Here is a 22,113-nt window from a genome sequence, read left to right as displayed (position 1 = left end):
TAATTCAAAGTACTACCATTCGGGGTCACAACAGCTCCAAGGATTTTCACAAAATGTCATGCAGTAGTGGCAGCTCATCTCCGAAGAGAAGGAATACATGGTTTCCCATATCTAGACGTTTGACTTCTCAAAAGTCCAACACTCGATCAGTGCCTTCAGCATACTCAACAAGTAATAAACATTTTACACAAACTTGGGTTTACACTTAATATACAAAGGTCTCATTAGCAACCCAGCCAAATTCAGCCTTTTCTAGGTGCGACTCTCAACTCATTCACAGCCAAAGCATATCCCAGTGCAGAAAGAGTAACAATATTCTTTCAAACGTTACCTCTATTTCAGCCACAAGCTCACGTCACAGCAGTAAAAAATGTGATGGGGCTATGAGGGATGATGGCCATGCATAGCCATAGTACCACACGCTTGTCTACATATGCGTCCCTTTTAACGTACTCTGCAATCGCAATGGTCTCAAGCGAATGAGGGGGGGTGTCTACAAAATCTAGTGTTGGTGGGGCCAGCAGCTCATCGCTTTCTGCAGTGGTGAAACAACAACTTGTTTCAGGGCCAGCCCTTCAAAGCCCCAATTCCGCAAATCACCATTACTACAGACCCATCCCTTCAGAGATGGAGGGCACATATGAAAGATCTCACAGTTCATAATCTATGGACCGTAGCTCAAACACACTGCATATCAACCATCTGGAGTTAATAGCAATTCAGCTAGCCCTCAAAGCTTTTCGCATTCACTTGTACAACAGAATAGAGGTCATAGGAACAGACAATATGACTGCAATGCATTATGTTCAAAAACATGCGCGACGCATACATCACAGCTAGCTCTCCTCTCCGAGAGAATCTGGCACAAAGCAATTTGCCACAAAATCCACCTCCTAGCAGAATACCTACCTTGATGGACAATGACTTTGTAGATATGCTCAGCGGAACACATCAACAGGTGAATGAGAGGGAAATCAATCAGACACTACGTCACTCTTACTTCGTAAGGTGGGGGACACTGGAAATGGACCTATTTGCCACTCATCTCAACGCCAAATGTCAAAACTTCGCATCCAGGTTCTCTCACCCGCTATCCATGGGCAATGCCCTGTAGATGAATTGGTCAGGAGTATTTGCTTACGCTTTCCCTCCTCTCCCACTCATTCCATATTTAGTTCAGAAGTTAACAAAAACCTCTCTGATGCTAATCCTAATAGCCTCAATGTGGCCTCGGCAGCCATGGTTCACAGCCCTGTGGCAGTTCTCTAGTGCCATATGAGAAACTACCTCTTTGGCCACACCTATCAACTCAAGATCAAGGGAAGATCATACACCCCAATCCCAAACAGCTCAATCAAGCAATTTGGCACCTGAAGTCTTGGAATTCAGACATTTAAAGCTACCGCAAGAATCTATGGATATCCTATACAAGCTCATAGGCCTACAACTAGAGCGTGTTATGCAACTAAATGGAAACGCTTTTTGATTTGTTTTGTACAGTTAAACAAATACAGCCTTTAGCACCTACTGTACAATATATTATAGGCTATCTTTTTAATCTGCAGGTAACAGGGCTTGCTTACAATTCTAGTAGGCTACAATTAGCAGCACTGGCACCCTTTATGCAAAATGGACAACATGTGTCTATATTTAAAATACCAGCCATTAAAGCATTAATTGGAAGGACTAAAAAGAGTTATACCACCTTCCACTCCACCGCCCCCAAACTGGAACTTGAATATTGTACTTACCAGGCTTATGGGACCGCCATTTAAACCACTTCATTCATGTTAACTTGGAAAGTGGCTTTTCCAGCAGCAGTAACAGCTCTCAGAAGAATAATTGAATTGCAAGTACTCACCTTGCAAGAACCGTTCTTTACCTCCTTCGGTGCTCATGATGAGCCCAGCTCGTCATGAGTCACAGTGGAGCTGTGCTCATGACGAGCTGGGCCCGTCATAACGGCATCGTTCCGCCCATGCACGATTGTTTCCCCGCCTGTGCGGGCGAATTAATGAGTTGGCGGAGTCATGACGAGCTAGGCTCGTCACGAGCACTGCGGCGCCGTGGTCGCCCCTCCGCACCGTGGGGGAATTACCCCTGCAGCAAAGGGGTTAAGGTTTATGAGAATAAGGTAGTACTAAAAACCAATCCCAAATTTTTGCCCAAGTGGTGTCAGCTTTTCATACACGCCGAACCATAGAGGTACCAGTGTTTTTTCCAAACCCTGACACAGTAGCAAAAAGGGCTGTTTATACATTTGATGTTAGAAGGGCCATTATGTTCTATATTGACAGAACAAATTGTTTAGGAAAACACAACAAATGTTTGTTGCTTTTAACAAACCACATAAAGGAGCACCAATATCCAAAGCAGGAATTGCTAGATGGATAGTCGGATGAATTCACAATTGCTATCAAAAGGCCAAGAGGGTGCTTACAGGAACACCAATGGCTCATTCCACAAGAAAACAAGGAGCCAATATGGCATTTTTAGGAAATATTCCTATAGAAGATATTTGCAAAGCAGCTGTATGGAATAACCCACATAAATTCACTAAGCACTATTGTGTTGATGTACTCACTAATCAACAAGCAAGAGTGGGTCAAGCTGTACTAAAAACTTTATTTAAAAAAAGTGATTCAACCAGTTGCTAGCCGCAGCAAGGGGAGAACTGCTTTACAGTCAATGCTAAGCATATGTATCTAGGGCCAACACATGTTACGAATGGAATATGTTACTTGCCCAGTAAGCATCTATTCGTAGTGTGTAGTGCCGTAGATTCATATGCACCCACCCACCTCCCTGGAAGCATTTTGTTGAATTACTTCTAAATATTTAAAGTATTTTTAACACACTTAAGATTTTATATGCATATTTTTTTATTCTGTCACTTTATTGCTCCTATCTTTCTAACGCTCACCTAATGAGTCAAAAACAATCTAACAAAGGAGCTGAGGAACATGCGCAATTCACACCGTAGGAGGGTTCACTATACCTCGTGACTCGAAAGACTTCTTCTAAGAAAAACAACTTGTAATTGTCTGTGCACAACACTAGAAGGCAAGATAATGCTAACTATATGAATCTACGGCACTACACTCTACGAATAGATGCTTACTAGGTAAGTAACATATTCCTTCCGTCTCTTGAACTTGCTAAGGTTTGGTACCACAATTTGATTTCATGTCAGTGGTATCCTTCCAATAATCATGGCCTTGTTCAGCTAATTTAGTAACACATGCGTCTGTAAATATTAGCTTATTTTGTGTAAGCATATAATTGTTGTATGTTGTAAGGACAAGTTTAATATAACATGACTTCGGGTCAGATGCGTCATATCCAGGAAAGTATGTGAGTTTATCCCTATATGTTTTTGAGCTCCGTTGTGAAGGAATGGGACAGTATTCCCATTGTGTGTAGTTAAAAAGTGTGCCTTGAACATTAGCTCGATATAAATAGTGATGTCCATATTGATTGTAACAGATCATTTCACCCTAATTAGCATTTAAGTACAGATCCTCTGGTTCAAAAACAGTGTAGTATTCCATCGCCTAGAGCATGGAGTTTACAGTTTCAGCACACAAATACATTGTAAGGAACTTTATCCCAAACAATTCCATCAGTTACTGAAACAGTTAAAATGTTCATGAAGGACAAGTCTCTTTTTAGCTTATGTGAAGATGAGTAAGGAGTAAACACCTCTTCGACCAGTTCTGTAGCAGAACGTTCTGGTAGGTAATGGACATTAATCAGCAAGAATAGAAAAACCAAGGAAAGTGTTAGTCAAAAATATATCCAAGGTGGAACCAGATAAGCCATAAGAAGAAAAAACAGATCCGTGCAGGAGGAGTGTCTAAAATGGAGGAAACATCAAAAGAATCCGAAGAAAAATAATCTCGACCCACCTAATATCTAGAAGCAATTTGCCGAAAAACTGGTGCCATAGGTATGTTGATTGGACTGGAAAAACCCAAAAGTGGTGGATCTGTATAAACGTGTATTACACAACAAGGGTCAAAAAGGACGTCTGTAAATCTACAAATTTGCAGCTCCCCTACACTTATCCACTGATATTTAACTCACACTATGTGTAGGATAGCTTATTTAGAAAAGTATATGTATAGAGGTGGGCATATCCTTTATATGAACGAAAACCCTCACTCACCCAAGGGTGACATGCTTCATCATAGGGTTCCTCCAAACACAGAGGGACCGCAAGGTACCCAATGTGGGCTACAACTTCCCAACCGGGAAGGAGCGGGAGTGTTCTACAAGATAAGCACGTTTGTTATATTAACCTCAGTGAGCGTCAGTGAGGGGCAGAGTGCAGAAAGAACAAAACAGAAAAGAAACATGCAGAAATCTCAAATTCTCTCAATAGGAATAACCAAGTTTAATATTCACTTCCTATTGGGGAAACTAAAATAGCAACGTGAAACAGGGTTATGGATGTTACCCTGTAGGTCAACATGTTTCTGCCCTAGTTGACAAACCAATGTTCAGGGGCATTCGTCAGGACCAAACTCTAGTCACTCTGCTCAATCATATGTGTAAAACAAGTGTATAACCATTTAGGAAAATATTCTAGACCAACCATACATTTCAATTGTACTTCAGTTCTGTAGGTCAGAAGTCCTAATGGATCTGTTTAATATATTGACTCTACCTAGATCCAAGTCGCATCATTTGCCGATCTGCGTGAATGCAGCACACATCTTCTATCGACTCTGGACTGGTTTTCGTCCATATAAAGGATATGCCCACCTCTATACATATAATTTTCTAAATAAGCTATCTTACACATAGTGTGAGTTAAAGGATCTGTATAAACGACACCAACTGCAGAAGATGCAGTAGTAGGAGCAGTACTCACTTCAGTCATGTTGCTGGTAGTTGTAGCGGATGCAGGAAGTAACTGTAGTGCATTCTACACCCCCCCCCCCCCCCCAGGTGGGGAGAAACTGCTTCAGTGGTGCTCACAAGCTGTATAGGAATTTCCTGTATGGTTCTGAGAGGAGTTAGAGAACTACCAAGGACTCCTTGTGGCCTACTGTTCGGAATCTGCCACATGATGTATCTTGATGTTATCAATGGAGACAAAGCGATTGTCTTTAGAACCAGGAAGAAGTGGCAAGATTTGAGTTCTTATACTTTGAATGCCAACGACTGGCACCGATGCTCGTTATGATGTACCAAACTCCTTAACCACCACCTTCTCTCACACGAGATCCCCAACTTGTAGAATCCAGCTGGAAGGTTCTGGGTTCTCCTTGATTCTTGCAGAGGCCGGCTTCTTTCACTGCTCGTTGGACTGGGTTTCACAGAAGTTTTGTATATTCTGTAAGACAGCACAACAATCATTTACATCAAAGGGCGTGGCTGTCGCCACAATGTCTGGACCTTCAAGGTCTGAAACATACACTCTGGTGCCAAAGAGGACCTTGTATGGGGTCCGGCCACACAGAGATCTTTTAGAGAGATTATTAAGTGCTTGTTGTACCTCATCTAGATGATGAATCCAACTACGTCCTGTGCCTAATACTCTAGCTGTTAAGGACTGCTTTAAGTCACGGTTCAACCTATCGACAACAGAATTGCCGTCTGGCCAGTACATCCAGCAAAGCCTTAGTATCCTAGTAAGGTTTGGAAGCGAAAACCGGACCCTGGTCACAGTGGAATATACTGCATGCATGTGTTTGATAAAGACTTTCATGTCTTTAATAACAGTACGAGCGTCAGCCAAATGCTGTGGTCAAACCAAGAGGAACCTGGAGCAAGAATCAGCTGCAACTAGGATGAATTTAAACGCTGTATCTAAAATAAGAGGAGCACAGTGGTCCAAATAATTGCAGCCAAAAGGTTTGTTATAAGTTAATAGGTGTGTCTGCGCTGGACGAGCCACGGTGGAAGCTTTGATTTGTTGACAAATGTCGCAACAAAGGACATCTTTTTTGGCCTGTTGATATAAGCCGTGTCACCCATAACGTTGCTATAGCAGCAAAACTCTTGTGGTCGCCACACCAGCATGTGCAGAAGCAACACCTTCATGTGCAGCTGTCACTAAAACTAGTCTGCGGTCTTGGTTGGGAATCCATTGATCACTAACTCCTGGAATAGATACAAAAGGAATGTTTTGTTCACTTAAGTGGTATGTATATTTAGAAGAAAAACCCTTATGTAAAGGGGTACCGTCTTTATTAGCATAATGGCAGCTAAAATATTAGACTATATTTTTGTTTTAGAACAATTAATTGCAGCAACAATGGCAATCGTAACTGCAGATTTGGCAGTTTCATCAGCCACAAAATTCCCTTCAACATGTGCTCCCACACGCTGATGACTCAATGTATGTCTAACATGAGCCTATGGCAACCTATCTTTGAGGCCTGCCACTTTAACCCAAATCGTTTTATGCTTGATTGTGTTGCCTTTAGAATCTTTGAATCCATTCTGACCACAATAATGTAAATTATCATTAAAGGACTGTACACAGTAATATGAATCACACACTAAGTGTGGGGAGTTTGTGATCCGTATGTTCTAGTGCAAGAACCAAAGTTTTTATTTCAGCCAACTGCGCAGTGCAGTCCCCTAAAAACTAGGTGCAAGTTTTTTGTGGTTGGATTTTGCTGTCCAATATTGCACCAACAGCAGTGGTGCACACCACTGAAAATCGTTGTTTAGAGCTTATAGCAGGCTGATCTGAACCACTAGTATAAATATATTTTTATTGTTCAAGAGGTAAAACTGCTCGGCATGGGATAGACATGCTCATATTGTCGAAATATCTTGTGTCTGTAAAGACAGGTCAAGAAAGAAGTCTACATCAACAGCTGTTAAGGATGTTGCTCACTGTATCCATCTGGAATGGAGGGCTTTAGCATTAACTAGCCTTTGTGACAGCCTCTAAGGCTGGCATGGGAGTAACAACAGTAATGCGTTTCCATTGTGCAGATGGCCAATCTTTAAGAATAGCCATCCTCACCACAGTCCGTATATTTTCAGTGAAGGCAAAACACATGTCCGCATTGGAATATAAATGTGATTTATATGCTATTGGCACCTTCGTTAAAAGTGATAAAGGTAAATCCAGTTATACCCAGTAAAACACGGATGACTAGGTTTGCAATACTTACACATGTATGTAAGTGACCTGTTGCAAGTAAGTCAGATTGAAAAGACCTGACAGTGTCTGTGTTCTGATGTCTAACATGAAGTGGAAAAATTAGGGTGTATTAATTCATAGAGAGATTTTATGTATTTCGTATAGTCAGGAAATTAAGTTCTGTCAAAATTAAGGAATCTTAATATGGATTGTAGTTTCTTTAAAGTATTTGTCGGTTGAGATTGTACACACTTCTTCAAAAAGTGAGGGGCAAGAATATTACCTTCGTGCAATTTCATATCTCAAAAAAAGGGCACTTAGAAATGCGATATGAGATTTTGAACTTCTAGCCATATGCAGCTAATCCTAAAACTATGTGATCCACTGTGGCCAAGTGAGGGTTTAACTCCTAGTTCGTCAGGTAGATGTCATCTACATAGGACAATAAGTCAGGCTCAGTATCATGTAAAATTGCCACTATGCGGGCAGCAAACAGTCCTGCATTGTTCTTATACCACACTGCAAGTTGTGCAATGAGACGCTGAAAGCCAAGGGCCCAGAAGGCTTTCCATTCTTTGGTTTCAGGTGCTAAATTTTGGCTGTAAACACCATTGGAAATACCCAAGGTTGTTTTGTATTTTTTATGAACGATATTATTAATGAGTTCCGTACTATGTGTATTTTGTATTGCAAAAGTGCATGTATGACTGTTTAAATGTCTGTAGTCTAAGACTATGCAATATGAATGATCTGGTTTCAATACAGGAAAAAGAGAATTATTCATCTGAGACACACAGGGTTCAGTTACTCCCTGGTACTGCAATTGGGAAAGTATTCCTCTAACAGGTGCTTTAGCATCCCTTTTAATTGGTTCTGGTTGCACTTGCGGGCTGGACTATATGGGTATTATATGATAAGGAGAGTCCTTTTCCCAGCCGATATGATTGCAGTTTAATGGTGCGCTGGATATCACCCGCAATTTGTATATCCAAGTCATATAACCTATCTGGAGGGCCTCGCACCTATCTGCTGTTTGAACTGTAAGGAAGTTATCAGTTGCTCTCGCTACCAGAAACTCCTCGAGAATCCGGCGTACTATAGTGACTTCTGCTGCACTGTTGAGGCACTGCCCAACTCCTGTTCTGGAGGAGGGTTCTCAAAGTTGTGGCTATAACGAAATATGTCACAAACACTCTTTGTCTGAAATTTGGGTTTAAATGGAGGAGATTTTTCCTCCTTCTTTATCTTCACGTCAGACGAGCGTTGAGTCTTTTTTCGGCTTCACATACTCTTCTTGTCTGTGTTCAGATTGTTCTCCTCTCTCGTACGGCTTTTCAGATGAGTCCTGCAAGGAACGAGGAGAACATGTATCAGACATCTCACACCTGTCTGAAGCCTTGATTTTAGTGCAATCACGAAAATAGTAGCACTTCTCCGAGGGCTCCGGGGGTGGAGAACCTCCGTGAGGTTTACCTTTCTGTGTTTGTTTAGATTTATCCCATGTTTTTTTAACTTCTTGGCTTCCTTGTAAGTACTAGGTTTGGTAAAGGGTGGTTTAGTAGGTGTGGTTCACAAATTAATGCATCCTACGAATGTATACACATCAGCAATAATTATAGGTAGCTCAAGTTCACAGTTGGTTTGTGCGACCACTGTGAACCTCTGGCATATAGCCAGAGATGCCGCTTCGCCTTTAATGTTAGACAGAATAATTGTGGTCACCACGGGAAAATTACCCATTAGTTTCATCCCCAAATCCAAGGCAGCAGCTGCCCTGTGCTCATTCTGCATTTGTTTTAACACGTCCTGCAAGACTGACATGAACTTAGTGCCATGACTAATGGTGTAGCAGCAAAGACTGTGGCCCAAGTGTTAGTCACCTGTTGCAGGAACCATTCCATGGGTTAAGCACATAGTAAATATCATCTGCTTTTCTTATTGTCCCGTAAGGGGAAACGCAGCTTCAATTTGGTTGATTTGTTTGGGCGATCCAAAATAGAATTTCCTAACTATTAGTGAAAATTTTGCCCATAACTGAATGAACAATTGCAGGACTTATGGTTGGCACTGCAAGTAACTGGGCTTGCCCTGGCAGGCCCGGCCTTGTTGGCACAGCCAACAAGGTGCTCAAAACGTATTGTGTCAAGCATCCATATAGTCTAACTAGACCAGTATATAATTGTTGTAGCTACAGAGCGTTAAGATTTGCAATTTCAGGGTATATTGTGTATCCAGCTAATGCTGGCTAGGTCGCCCCATCATTATTAAGGGGACCCATGTGTACTGGTGCAAGTACATGTGGAAGGGCGCCGCAGAACTAAGTATGATGTTTGCAATGTGATGGTGTTATTTCTAGTAGCACATATGCCATGTATTGTGTTGGGTGTGCAACAATTGTATATTCATGAAATGTGTTGACATTAGCATCCACAGCTAGAAAATTGACCCAAGAATAAAAGACTTAGAAGCTGTAGCCATCGTGGACTTCAACCACGAAAAGAAAGTCACCACCTACATTAGTAAGTCCATGGTATGTTACGTGTGCATGTACAGCAGGTCTGCATCTAACCGCAATAGCAATTGGTGCTGGCGCAGCCATAAGTAATGCGGAAATGGAAACAAAGTGTAAACCTGAAGATGGGTTATCATTTCAAAATGTCAAGCTTGAAAAACCACAGAATTTGATGTCTCCTAACACTGGTGGGGGGGGGGGTTAATCCCCCACACCATGGCCGTCTCTGGTGGTAGGTATAAGGTCCATCATGGACATGCTTAAGCACTACTCAGGAGACCTGTGTAATAAGTACCAGACCAAACGTTGGTGGCACCATGTTGCAGGGATTTTGTGTGGAAACAGAACTATGCCTGGAGCCTCAGGACGTCAGAATGTAGGGACCTATGGACTCAAATCCAACTACCTCATAGTGCCTTACAGGCCTTCCTAACCTTCCCAGAGTAATAGGAAAATTGGCACCCCATAAAACAACTATAGTCCCCAGGAGAACCGTGGAAACAGATAGTCATCTTTAGTTTTCTCACTCATGCAGGTCCATAATAAACAAAAGAAGACACAAGGAAAGTTTACAATATTTATTGAAACTATCATGAAGCAACTGTGCTGCAATTAGAAAACCTATACAACTGAGCAGAGTCATCAGCATTCCGAGTAAACTGTATACAATGAAATGCCCTACCATGGCAAATGATATATCTGCAGAAGTCTGTCTTCACTACGTGAGCACAGTGATATATCCGTGATCTCTCGGGGATTAGAACCGGGTCCCATACCTGGCATTTGTAGTTAGGTGGTCTGCATCTCAAGTTACGCAGCACTGGCGCGTCTGTCACAGGATCTTTCCCCTCTGCAAGAATCCTCCTCTGTTTTCAAAAGGCAAGTATCTGTGTATATGATAAGAGGTGCTTCACTTGAAAACCCCAGCTGTTCCTCTGTGTTGTCTCTAAATGCCAAGCTATGTTGCTAACCAATCACAGAAAAAAGAGGGCACTGTGTTTTTTGACCTTGTACGAAATGTTCAGAATGAGTCCCAGAAAGGAGAACTGAATAATAAAAACATGTGCATCATGTTTCTAAAATAATATTGTGGCACAAAAACAAACCTGCTGTGTGTAACATGTGCAAAGTAAAGAGACCTACAATGTGCAGTTAGGCTAAAATAAGGGAGAACTAAGTGGGCCCTAAAGAGAACTTACAACGGACTTAACCCCAAAGAGCAAACAAAGACATTTTCTCCATTGGCCATGTCCAGCTACGCACAGTTATGAGTGGGTCTTTAAAGGGAAGCCTGGCAATTCGATATTTGAATGTGCTAAAACTAGTATTGGCTTGGGCCTTCAGTTTTAGGTTCCAAAATCTAGGAAAAAGTCAATTGAACTAATCACTGCATTGCTATTTTTTCAACCATTTTATTAGTCCATTCGACCCCCTTTAGCCTTCAGTCTCCCTTTTTAATGTTCTCTTTTTAAACCCTCTCTCCACCCCCCCCCCCCAGTCTACTCTTGCCAGTTCTGTATGTGTACCTTATATTGAGCAAATCTACTTATTCTTACGTAAAGTGTGCTAATGTTGTTTTGGTACAGTTGCACTATATAAATCAGTTAAATACATCTGCATTTTGAACACACGTTGGGAACATGTTATCCATTTAGGGCAGTGCTGTCCCTTAGGGTTTGTGTGTACATATGCTGGTGGATTGTCCAATAGTGCTGCAAAACATTTTGCCAAAAAATATGCGCTGGCATTGCACAGGCAGACAAAAGTGTCTGCAGACTCGCAAGGAAACCGCTGGGCGGTGCTCCACAGGACTCGCCTCCAGTCCTTAATTTAAATCTGTGGTCACAGGTGGGTACCACCCAGCACTCTTTTTTTGGGGGGCGGGGACCAGAAATTATTGTTCCATCATCAGACTTTGATGCAGAAAATGGTAAAAGAAAGAGGAATAGTTAGACGGAAAAACGGTGTCAACAGGAGAAAGCAGATATGAAAAAGTACCAGCAAAGTGGGATAAAGGAGCCAGGAGTGTAGGGTGTTATGAACGGGGCATGAGGTGAAATCAAGACTGTGCACCTCCCCGGGTCCATATCATGATACCGTCTTTGCCACAGCGCCGGCGCAGAATGTGTCTTGTGGGCTTCTTTTTGGTGTCTTCAGCTTATGCATTAACTCCAAAAATCTCCACGTTAATGCATGTATCTGATAGAGACATCTAGCCGCAGATTCCTTAACTTGGAATTATCCCCAGGAGTCAGACTGGATCCAGAATTTTTTTGCAGCAGCACCTCTGCATGCCGTGGGACGGCGCCACACGACCCCGCCCTGACGTCGTCCACAGACGTGACATCAGCGAGGTCATATAAGTCCCTCCCGGCGCACTGATGTCAGTTTCCATCTTTTTATGTGCAACGCGGATCCGGAGTAATCGGTTCCTCTGGCCTGTTTTCAGGCCCCTTTTGATGCCTTCACATCTGGAACAGTGTGCGATGCCTTCGGGCTTTAAAACGTGTACCTCCTGTTCGCTGCACATGTCTGCGACGGACCCACACCTTATCTGCATGTGGTGTCTGGGCAAACACCATGACTCGACGGATTGCGACGCCTGCCAACAGCTCAAGCCGAAGTCCCTGCGGGAGTGCCGGATGAAGTTACTTCCGGCTCGCCTGTCCCAGTCGGAGTCGTCATGGCCCCTGGCCTCCTCTTCAGCGACAGGTCCCGGAGGCAGTGGGTTCCGCTTGTGGCATCGGTCGCCATCTGGTTCTCATGTGCATCGCTCGCCCTTTCCTGGTAAGTCCCGGCACATGTCACCGAGGTCCTCGACCTCCCTCCCTTCCTTCTGTTGTCGGGGGCACTAGTTCCCGGATCTCTCCGGACGTGCGCCTCGGGAGACGTCCCTCCACTATCCGCCTTTCCCGGGCGTGGGGGCGACTCGGACCCAGATGGCAGCCTATGCCGCGGCCTTGCAGGCCTCCCTTGGGTCCCCTCCTCTCCCTGGGTCGTCCTCGGACCCTCCGCTGCGTGCGGGGTCTCCGGTGGGCTCGCCGGTGGGTTTGCCCCGGTGCTGATTAAGCCCCTTGCCTCTAGGGATGATGGAAATATGGCGGCGTCAGGGCGCGGCCCGGTTGGGTCCCCCTCTTCGACCGATATCACCTCTACCACGCCGCATAGTCCAGTGGGGCTCCCTGTGCTTTCGCAGGTGGTTGCTGGTGCTCGTAGCTTGGCTCCAAGCACACTTCGACCTTCCGGACAGGTGGCAGCCTTTTCGGAGGCTGAGCCGGCACCACTTTGGCGCCGAAGGCTTGCCTCCCCGGCTCTGGCTCCGTCCGTTACTTCAGAGTCGGAGCCTGTTGTGCTCGAGGCGGGGTCGGCGCCAGTCTGGCGTCGTAAACTTGCCTCCCCGGCTCCGGCACTGTTCCCTTCTTCGGAGCCTATTGTGGTTGAGGTCAAGCCGGCGCCGGACGAGGCAGAGTTGGCGCCGACCGAGGACATCCTAGCACCGCCTCGACGCCGTTGACTCCTCTCCGGTAGCTTCCGGGGGGAGTACGGCTTCACCCCAATGTCAGGCAACGCCGGGTCCGTCATTGCCTCTCCCCCCCGCCCCCCCGGAATGTGTGGGTCCAGCGGATTCTTCGCCTCCTCAGGACCCCCATCAGGACCCTCATTCGTCCATGAGGCTTCCTTCATTTGGACATTGGTCTCATCTTCTGTTCAAAGGAAACCCTCTTCGGGGTGGGAGGCTCAGTTTACAGCCCTCACCCACAGATGAGTTATTGTCCCCTCCTCGGAGGGCTACCGAGGCTGGTGCGGCATTTCTAAGAGTTGTTTCCATGGCCGCCTGCATTCTGAGTATGCAGCCCCCTTCGGTCCCTCTGCCTGTTGACCCTCTGTTGCATGTCCTCCACCACGGTTCGGGGAATGTAGAGCCGCTTCTGCCTTTTGAAGCTTCTCTTTATGATTCCCTTCTGGGCACCTGGGCTCGGCCAGCATCGGGTGATCTGGTGGCTCGTTCTATCATGCACTGCCACCGCCCTGCTCCAAACGATCCAGTTTGCCTATTTGTTCATCCAGACGTTCAGGGGTTGGTTCTGCAAGCTGCTTTTCCTTCCTTGCCTCAGCTGTTGCCTCCTCCCTCCCGGGAGTCCAGATGGCTGGAGTCGTAATATTTTTGCCTCCACTAGCGCAGCACTTCCATCACTCAATACAGTGTGTGTCTTGGCTCGGGCTACTTCTGCCCTTTGGGGCTCTGCCGAGTCTCTTCTATCTTCCACATCTGAGGGTGCTCGTGTTGACCTCCTCCGTCTTATCCATGACGGCCATGATATGACAGAATGTAAAATTCGCTCGGCCCTGGATACCTCGTATTCCTTAGGCCGAGACATAGCTGGTTCGGTTGCACTACGATGCCATGTTTGCTTACGGGATCGTGTCTTCAAGGAGAATATCCGGTAACGCATTATTGACCTGCCCTTTGATGGGGTCCTTTTGTTTGATGCCCACGCTGATTAAGCAGTTCGGCATCTCCTTGTGGGCTTTCGCCCTCCCCAATAGGTCTGTACTTGGCGGGTCTCACGTTGTCATATCCTGGGGTGGTTACCCTTTCATTTAACATCAGCCTGTTGGACTATGTGTTTTTGCGCTGGCAGTAAGCCTACTGTGGCGGTGTTCCACAGGTTGTTCTGTTCTGTCCTCTGGCTATGGTTTACCCTAAGAGGTGTTCCCCTGTTTTTCCTGGGGGTGTGATATACTCCAGGTGGGGTACCTGTATGCTAATGTGTAGCTCCGCTCTGCGCCAGGCAGGCGTGGAAGTCCCCTTGGGCTTCCTATGCCTACTGATGCTATTTGCTTACCGTTGGACATTTTATATTGTTATGCCTTCTGGCACTGTCTCCTACGCGCCACAGGTCTTGCCTTGCTTGAGCCTTGTGTGTGTGCCTCATTCTCCTCTTCAAGGGTTTTTTTCCTTGTTCGATCTCTTTTCAGTGTATTTCAACACGCTTCAAAATGAAGCTGCCTCCTGCCCCAGGTGCATCAGGCGGGTCCTCTTATCGTACCCGTAGCTGCCTGGTCCTCTCTTCGCTTCTGCGAGGTCTGGTCCTATATCCTTATTTTTCGGGGAGCAGTTGGGTGCCTTTTACTCTACCTTGCCATTGTTCTGCACGGCGGTGTTTAGGCTGCACTTCGGTGCATGTTCCTGCATCTTCAGCAATGAGGTTTCCTAGGGTTCCACTCCCTGAGGTAGAGCCTCCGCTCCTGGATGCTCTTTCTAGAGTCTGATCTGTCCTGATCATGTACTGCACAGTCCCTCTCTTCTATGGGGGTGCATTTCCCCTCCGGTCGGAGGTGGTGGTCTGGAGATCCTATGTTGTTCTTAACAGCTATGTGTGTTCTTCTTCACAGTTCCTAGAGGCACCTTCAGTGCCTCGGATGCCACACTCTTCGGATGTGTCTTTTTACTTTAGGTGTTACCCTCATCTGTGTCTGGTGTGCCTGCGGACTAGCTCCTCTGATGAAGGTCGTCCCAGGTGCTGCGCCCTGCGCTTCCATCATTCGGGAGTGTCCTCCCCTTGGCCTTGAAACTGCCTTGCTGGGCAGTCCCGTACTCCTCATATCTACTCCACCTTGTTGTCGCTGTAGCTGTCTGCTATGTGCATGTTCTCATTGTGGCCCGCCTTGGTGTGGTTCAGCCTGGTACTGTCCGCCCCTGTCCCGTTCTGATGACAAACTGTGCACTTGGCGTGTCTTATGTTCCTGCCTGTGCTTCTGAGGCACTGCTCTGTTCCTGCCTCTTGCCCTTCGCTTCCTGGATGCTGCCTGTCCGGCCTCCCTTGCGTGGGCTCGCCTGGTAAGTTCTGAGTAAGTCTCTCCATGTTGTCCTCTAGCTTGGTTGCTGTCAATTTACTGCGCCATTGAGCTCTGGGAGTGGTTAGTGCATTAAGCAGCTCTGGGGGTAGTTTCTCCTTCCTCCCTTCGTTAAGTACTCTCTCTACCGTTCTGGGATATGGTTAGGTGGCATTTCTAATAATACTCACACAGGTATAGTCTCGTGCCATTTTGGTAGTCTTGTGATGCCTCGCCTCCTGCTATCTTTTGCTCCTTTGAGCTGCTTGGGTTGCTGACTGGCTGCACTGCCGCAGCTTTCCCCTTAGCCCGTCACTCTGTTGCCGGCTCAGTGCTCTCGGGCACTTTCTGTTGTTCTGTCGCAGACCCACCTCCCCCTGGGGTATGGCTGTGGTATCTATTCTAAGTTAAGGAATCTGCGGCTAGATGTCTCTATCAGATAAACGAGTTACTTACCTTCAGTAACGATGTATCTGGTAGAGACGTTGTCTAGCCACAGATTCCTTAACGCCCACCCGTTCTGCAAGGACCTTGCCAAGAGGGTTTCTCCGCTTTGCCTCCTTTCAGTTGGCACTGGTCCTCATTCATTCAAGGTGTTCAATTTGGTGCAACCCTTTTATGATTTACAATATGCAGTCAACTTCCTCCAGGTGGCTTCTCTTCCTGTGGAGCGGTGCTTTTTGCTTCGCCTTCAGCGGGAGATTCTTCCTCCGTTTTTCTACCTTCCTCCACCCTGGTCCTTCCAGAGTTGGGATCTTCTCCTATTGCTTTCCCTCCCTCCCGCCTCCTCTTTCTACTTGGGGATCTTGTCTCCTGTTCAGTCATCCTTTTGGTATCTGCTGGGCTGTTTCAGCTTTCCATTACTATAGGGGAAGTGCCATTCTTGCAGTAGATTTGTGTTCTTCCTGTGCTCCGTCCTTGTTGGCCGACACAGTTCTATGTGGTAACAACAGTCTGTCTTTGTCTGTCTGGATATTCTTCCCTTGTTACTCAGCCTCTGGGGAAGGTCCACACTTCGCTTTGCGGGGTTGTTTCTCAGAGCGTTGCTCTATCCTTTACTTCTTGGTTTGTAAATAGACAGTGTCTGATACTGTCCTTTATGATGGTGTTATGCACCATCCGATTTCTTTGTCTAATGGATTTTTTCTTCTTCGCACACTGTTCCCATACTTTCACAGTTTTGTTGGTCGCTCCGCATTGTGCCACGGAAAAGTTTCTCCGAAGAAAACTGATGTCAGCGCGCCGGGAGGGACTTGTATGACTTCGCTGATGTCACGTCCGTGGACGACGTCAGGACGGAGTCGTGTGGCGCCGTCCCCCGGCGCGCAGAGGTGCTGCTGCAAAATAATTCCGGATCCAGTCTGACGCCTGGGGATAATTCTAAGTTAAGGAATCTGCGGCTAGACAACGTCTCTACCAGATATGTTACCGAAGGTAAGTAACTCGTACTTTGCTAACAGCAGAGCTAAAAAATGCAGGGCTGCAATTGCCATTTTGTATTGCTGAGCTCAGCTGTTAGTAAAATATGCGTTAACAAAAAAATATATGCGATAAAGATACCAAAAAGAAGCACACTGACCCCTTCCCGAATTGGTTGAGCTTGGAAAAAGGCATCATGATGCGGCCCAGCCTTGCACTAGATGCCTCAGTGGGCAGATTAATACCAACAAAGCACCAGACTTTCAAGATCCACTGAAATCCATTGACAATGGTTTCATTAAGAAGATTCTTAAATAAATAAAGGCACAGTAGTGCTGCACAATTGTCTTTGTTTGTGTCTTTTTAATGGGCTCCACCCTCGTTAATCCTCATGCAGTCTTTCCCAGATGAATTTACATCTGTGGTTGGCCTAAAAAAACATGTATACATACAGATAAGGGCAACCCAGTAACCACTTCTGAGCTTGGGTATAAACTATTGCAAAGTATACAGAACCAAGGGGATCATTTAACCAACAGTTTGTAGTTACTTGTATTAATAAAATAATCATGAATGATGTTAACCAGATGTCTTATTGAAATGGACGTTCTAAAACATTTCTCTTACATTGGACGTGTATGTGTTTTACTGCTAGAATATGTACCCCCTTGCTCGTAAAAACATTCTCAAATATCTTGGATTAATTGATCTAAAATAATTTGTTGTTTCTCTGTCCTTAGTTTTGAATGGAATATTCTTCATATGTACGCCTTTTTTAAAAAAAAGTTATTTACTCTTTGGTGATGCATTCTGCAATCTTATTTGTTTGATTGATTTTGTTTTGTGATTGATACTATTCATGTTTTTACTAACAAATATAAGCAATTCAACTCTAGAGTTTTGGTTAAATGATTCACTCAAAATATTTATGATAATATTGAGAGTCACTGGGAGTGTTGTGTGTCAACTGCTTTTGCAAACTAACCTAAAGTTCTTGCATTGAAGTCGTCCTGTTTTAAAACTTCCATACCTTCACAATGTCGTGTATACTACTGCTGCACCCCATGCAGGACGTTTGACTTATTTACTTGCAATTTATCTAGGTTGAAGGCTCGCCTTGTTCAAGGACGCCCAGCCTAAGGAAGCTTCATTGCGACGACTGGAGAGGGGCAGTGTCCTCAGGCTAAAAATGTACTGTAACCCATGACGTCAAAGAAACGCTGCTCCTAAAGCTTTCAGATTGCCTATTTACATTTTTATTTATGCATTTTAACCTAAAGCCATGTAGTATATCCTGTTCAAGAGAACTTGATGAATGAGATTTTTTAAGTATTTATTTTACTTGTAAATATATGAATTGTTACATTTAATCTTACCTCTATTTTACTAGATGTGTTGCACACAAATTGGAAAACATTATTTAATTGAAATAAAAAGTGTAGATTGCAAACGTATCAGTACACGGAATCCCCAAAGCATTCTGTTTCTGCTCAGTAAAAATACTAAATTGCCCTCTGGTGATCGATACGGGAAAAGTTAGGCAGAGAAAAATGTTTGCAGTAGTCTTATTAAGAATACATTATTTGTATAGAATTCTTTTCTCCAGTATCGGGCAAGCAGAATTGCACTGCAATTGCTTTAGCATAAAGATTTACATTTCAGCAATATTATTGCATGAAAGAATTAAATCTGTCGCCATTTTGCACCTCTCTCTTTGCTATGCACACCGGAATCCACTTGCTTCTGCATTTGATTTGCAGTTGAGAGATGTGTTCAGTGCCATTTAGACCATGGGCAAGTACTTCTCAAGAGTAATGTATTCTGAGGATAACCTTTCACAGCCAGTACCTCGTGTATGAAAAATGAAAAACTAAAAATGTTCACCTGCACATCCTCCTGTCCTACCTGCTATGCCATTCAGTTCAGATACTTCTAGGTATGTCACGAAAAGGGAGAAATGGACATTGAAGACATTTGACGGAAGGTTCACAACAATTTCACTGAAAGGAAGTTGTATAATTTGACATCTGATGTTAAATATCCGAATCATGGTTGGAAGTTGACTGCTGAAAAAGTTTATCATTTTTTTACATTACTAAGTAATTCAAATTGGTATTTTTCCATATCACCATTCTTGTTTTGTCTGGTCAGAGGTGACGTGATGCTCAGAAAGGACAATATTGAACACTGTGATGTCGTTTGACGAAGAAATTGATTGGTCGTTAACGTGTAGTTTCCTTTGGAATTCAAGTAATGTCATGACACTTTAGTGTCCATCTGCAGTTGCTCGCATTTCAGTGTGCTTGATCGTGCCCTGTGGTACTTATTTGATCGGCTCTTTCCACCAAGTAGTTTGGAAGCTAATAGTCCTCCAACCTGTAGCTAATGGTCATCGAACCCAGAATAGTACATCATTCATTGGGCTTTAGATGAACGCATATCTTTATTGTGTAATCCACCTAAACCAATTTTTTGGGGGGGGGGGGGGGGGTGTCACAAGCACTCACACACAGCCTCGTTCACTTTCTCTTTCACATGCATTCTCACTCTTTCGTATTCTCTCCCTCTAATGTCTGCAACACAGCAAATCAGCATACAGATTTGTTGTATTACAGGTCCTTCATTGTCAGACACACTGTACTTGTGTGTGTGAGAGACCCTTGCGGGCGGGGGGGAAGAATACCAGCAGTGACTGGAGCAAACTGGCTGCAGTGACTGGAGGAAACTGGCTCCAGTGGGGCAGAAGTTATAGTGAATGTGTGCCGGTGACTTATGGGAAATATCCTTGAGCCAAGGTGATCAGGGGCCTGAGTGCGAATGGTGACATTTAATGCCTCACTTGCGAAAAGGAATGTGAGTGTGGGTTGTGCCTGCATGTTCATATATGACTGTGTGTGTGGATGTGTGCATGCCCTCTTGCCTATCTGCCTGGCGCTGTGCTCGTCCCTAGCGGCTTTACCTGACATAAGTGACCACTGGTAGCCTCCCCAGAATAGCATATGTTCTATTATTTAGAAGCGAGAAACCGGAGGAAACGCCCCCTTGTTTTATTCAATCTGAGGTATGTGTGCCAACCTTAAGAGTAGAAGATCGTAAAGTTCTGGGTGAGCAGTGTGGTTAAATAAGGTGCCGCAAATAGCAGGGATCAGCCTTGGCCAAAGACAGGGTTTTGAAATGGATGTGTTTCTCAGTCGGTAATCAGTGCAGGTCTCAAAACTGGGATGCCACAGATAAGTGCTTAAGGATGTGGCGTAGGATTTGAAGAGCCGCATTCTGGATTATTTGCAGTCTCTTCAGTGAGACCTTTGCCAATCCCAACTACAACACATTGCCATAGTCTAAGCAATATGTTGTTAATGCCTGGACTATTGTCTTTTAGGCACTAGGTGGGAGAGTCCACAGAAACTTTCTCCAGTAACCGAGGAGACCAAACCAGTGCATAGACACAGTGCTTATTTGCTGATCGAAGGTTAACTTGCTATCCAGCCAAATACCCAGATTTTTAACTGCTTGTTTATGGGCAGGAGGTGGACCCACATCGCCCAGCTGCCACTGAGACACCCAGATGTGGGGTTGGTTTCCACCACCGGTATGTCAGTCCTACTCCCATTAAATTTCAGGCAGCTGGAAAGAATAGAGGGAATCTACTCTGGCACATTAGTGAACACTTCTGACATAATAGTATTTACCCCAGCCTTAATTGTATCTGTCCGTACATAATGCTGACAGTATTTGGTAAGCCAGCACTACCACTCCCAAAGTGGTGATCTTTCTTACTAAATTATGAGTATCCCTGACAAAGGCTGGCAGGCCCCAGTATTAGATACTTCTGTCAATATAGTTTGGGCCAATAATGCATAGATTTTTATTAGACCCAATTTAAAAATATTCCATATTTTACCATTAAGTTTACAAAAGCAACATACTGTTACATCCGTCAGACGGTTCTGGTCACAAGGATATATAAAGTTTATAGTTTTTTTCAAAACATGCCAACACCTGAGTTGCAGCTTATGATTTTTCATTGTGTACCATCCTGCATGGTTCATGTGGTAACATATAATGAATAAAAAATGGAAAGAAGCAATGGCCTTTGCATGTGTTCAGAAAATCCAAGATTATACAGTTAGAATCACAAGTCTCCCAAAACAGTTGTTTCAATCAATGTAATGTTTGAAAGCAGCATCATTTAGGAATTGTTTAGAATATTGAGTCTTGTTAAATTGGGATACCTAGGATTTTAGTCGATGGAATGTTTGTTGCCTCTGGCGGGAGCACTGAGTATGTGTAAATTGCATAGGCTCCTTAAAAGAAGGGCCTTTTTATTGTGACTACCATTGAGAAATGGAAAGTAGAGACAGGCACAACCTACAGTGTCTTGGTCAACCAAGTATAGTTACCAAGCACCATTCCCATTTAATGTATTACTTCATATGCTGTGCATGGAAAAGCAACTCACAACTATTACAAACTGTTGACTTGTGACCAGTCTCAAAGGAGCCTGGGCAGCTTAAGAGTGTTTAAAACATTAGCGGGAAAAGAACAAATGGATGGTTTATGTGGTATGTTCTATACAAGTTTCTTTAGAAGGGAACCATTGAGTTGTATATAGCTATAGGAAAAGTTAGGGTCAGGCTTTTACTTACTGACTTAAGTAGTTCGTTTAATTGCCTTTTATTTGTAAGATCATGAGACTGCAATAATTTGACGTTTTACTAAGACAGTATTACAAACATGCTGCATTGCACTTTTATCCTGCATTAATCTTGACATCGTCATCACAGAATAAAACAATGAACATGAACATCTGTTTTCATCTCTTTACTTCATTTGATAACATGTGAAATATTTAATAAGCTGATGTAAAATGGTTCTATATGATGATCATAATGAGTGTCTCAATTCTAAAGTTCTTAGAAATATGTGCCAAGATGTGACGGATTGGGTTTTCTTATAGCGCACAACTGTGTATGTGACAAGTGCATGGCAATTCTCATATTGCAATGACTAGAGAATCTAGATTTTATTAAAGACACACAGGCTAACCTTATGCACTAACTCTCTGTGATGCCACTATGCAATACTTCAATCCCTGAGGCTTTTTCCCTGCCAGTGCGGAGTCTGTTTTGTGATGTTTGGCCATTTCGCACTTAGACCTAAATAACTTGTTTTCTACAAAAGGAATCCAGACCTAATGTGCGTTCTTTTTTTTCTTCTTTTGTTCCAAGCATCGTGG

At 44.2% G+C, this 22,113-nt stretch overlaps 1 protein-coding gene across 4 annotated transcripts in view; it reads left to right on the top strand.

Annotated features, from left to right (window-relative positions):
* SANBR (SANT and BTB domain regulator of CSR) overlaps nucleotides 1-21,679 on the top strand; it is a 285,399-nt gene extending 263,720 nt beyond the window's left edge. For 3 of the 4 annotated variants that reach the window (XM_085612350.1, XM_085612352.1, XM_085612353.1), the window contains one exon: nucleotides 17,981-21,673. In XM_085612350.1, coding sequence (XP_085468476.1) covers nucleotides 17,981-18,017 — 37 coding nt within the window. In that variant the 3' untranslated portion in view covers nucleotides 18,018-21,673. Of the gene's footprint in view, nucleotides 1-17,980 lie in introns of all 4 variants that reach the window. The other variant, XM_085612351.1, reaches the window with a different exon arrangement.
* The last annotated feature ends 434 nt before the right edge of the window (nucleotides 21,680-22,113 follow it).

The sequence above is a fragment of the Triturus cristatus genome, chromosome 6, assembly GCF_964204655.1.
Source record: "Triturus cristatus chromosome 6, aTriCri1.1, whole genome shotgun sequence".
Classification (NCBI taxonomy): domain Eukaryota; kingdom Metazoa; phylum Chordata; class Amphibia; order Caudata; family Salamandridae; genus Triturus; species Triturus cristatus.
Note: the sequence above shows the minus strand (reverse complement) of the source record. Positions and strands in the feature narration are given on the sequence as shown.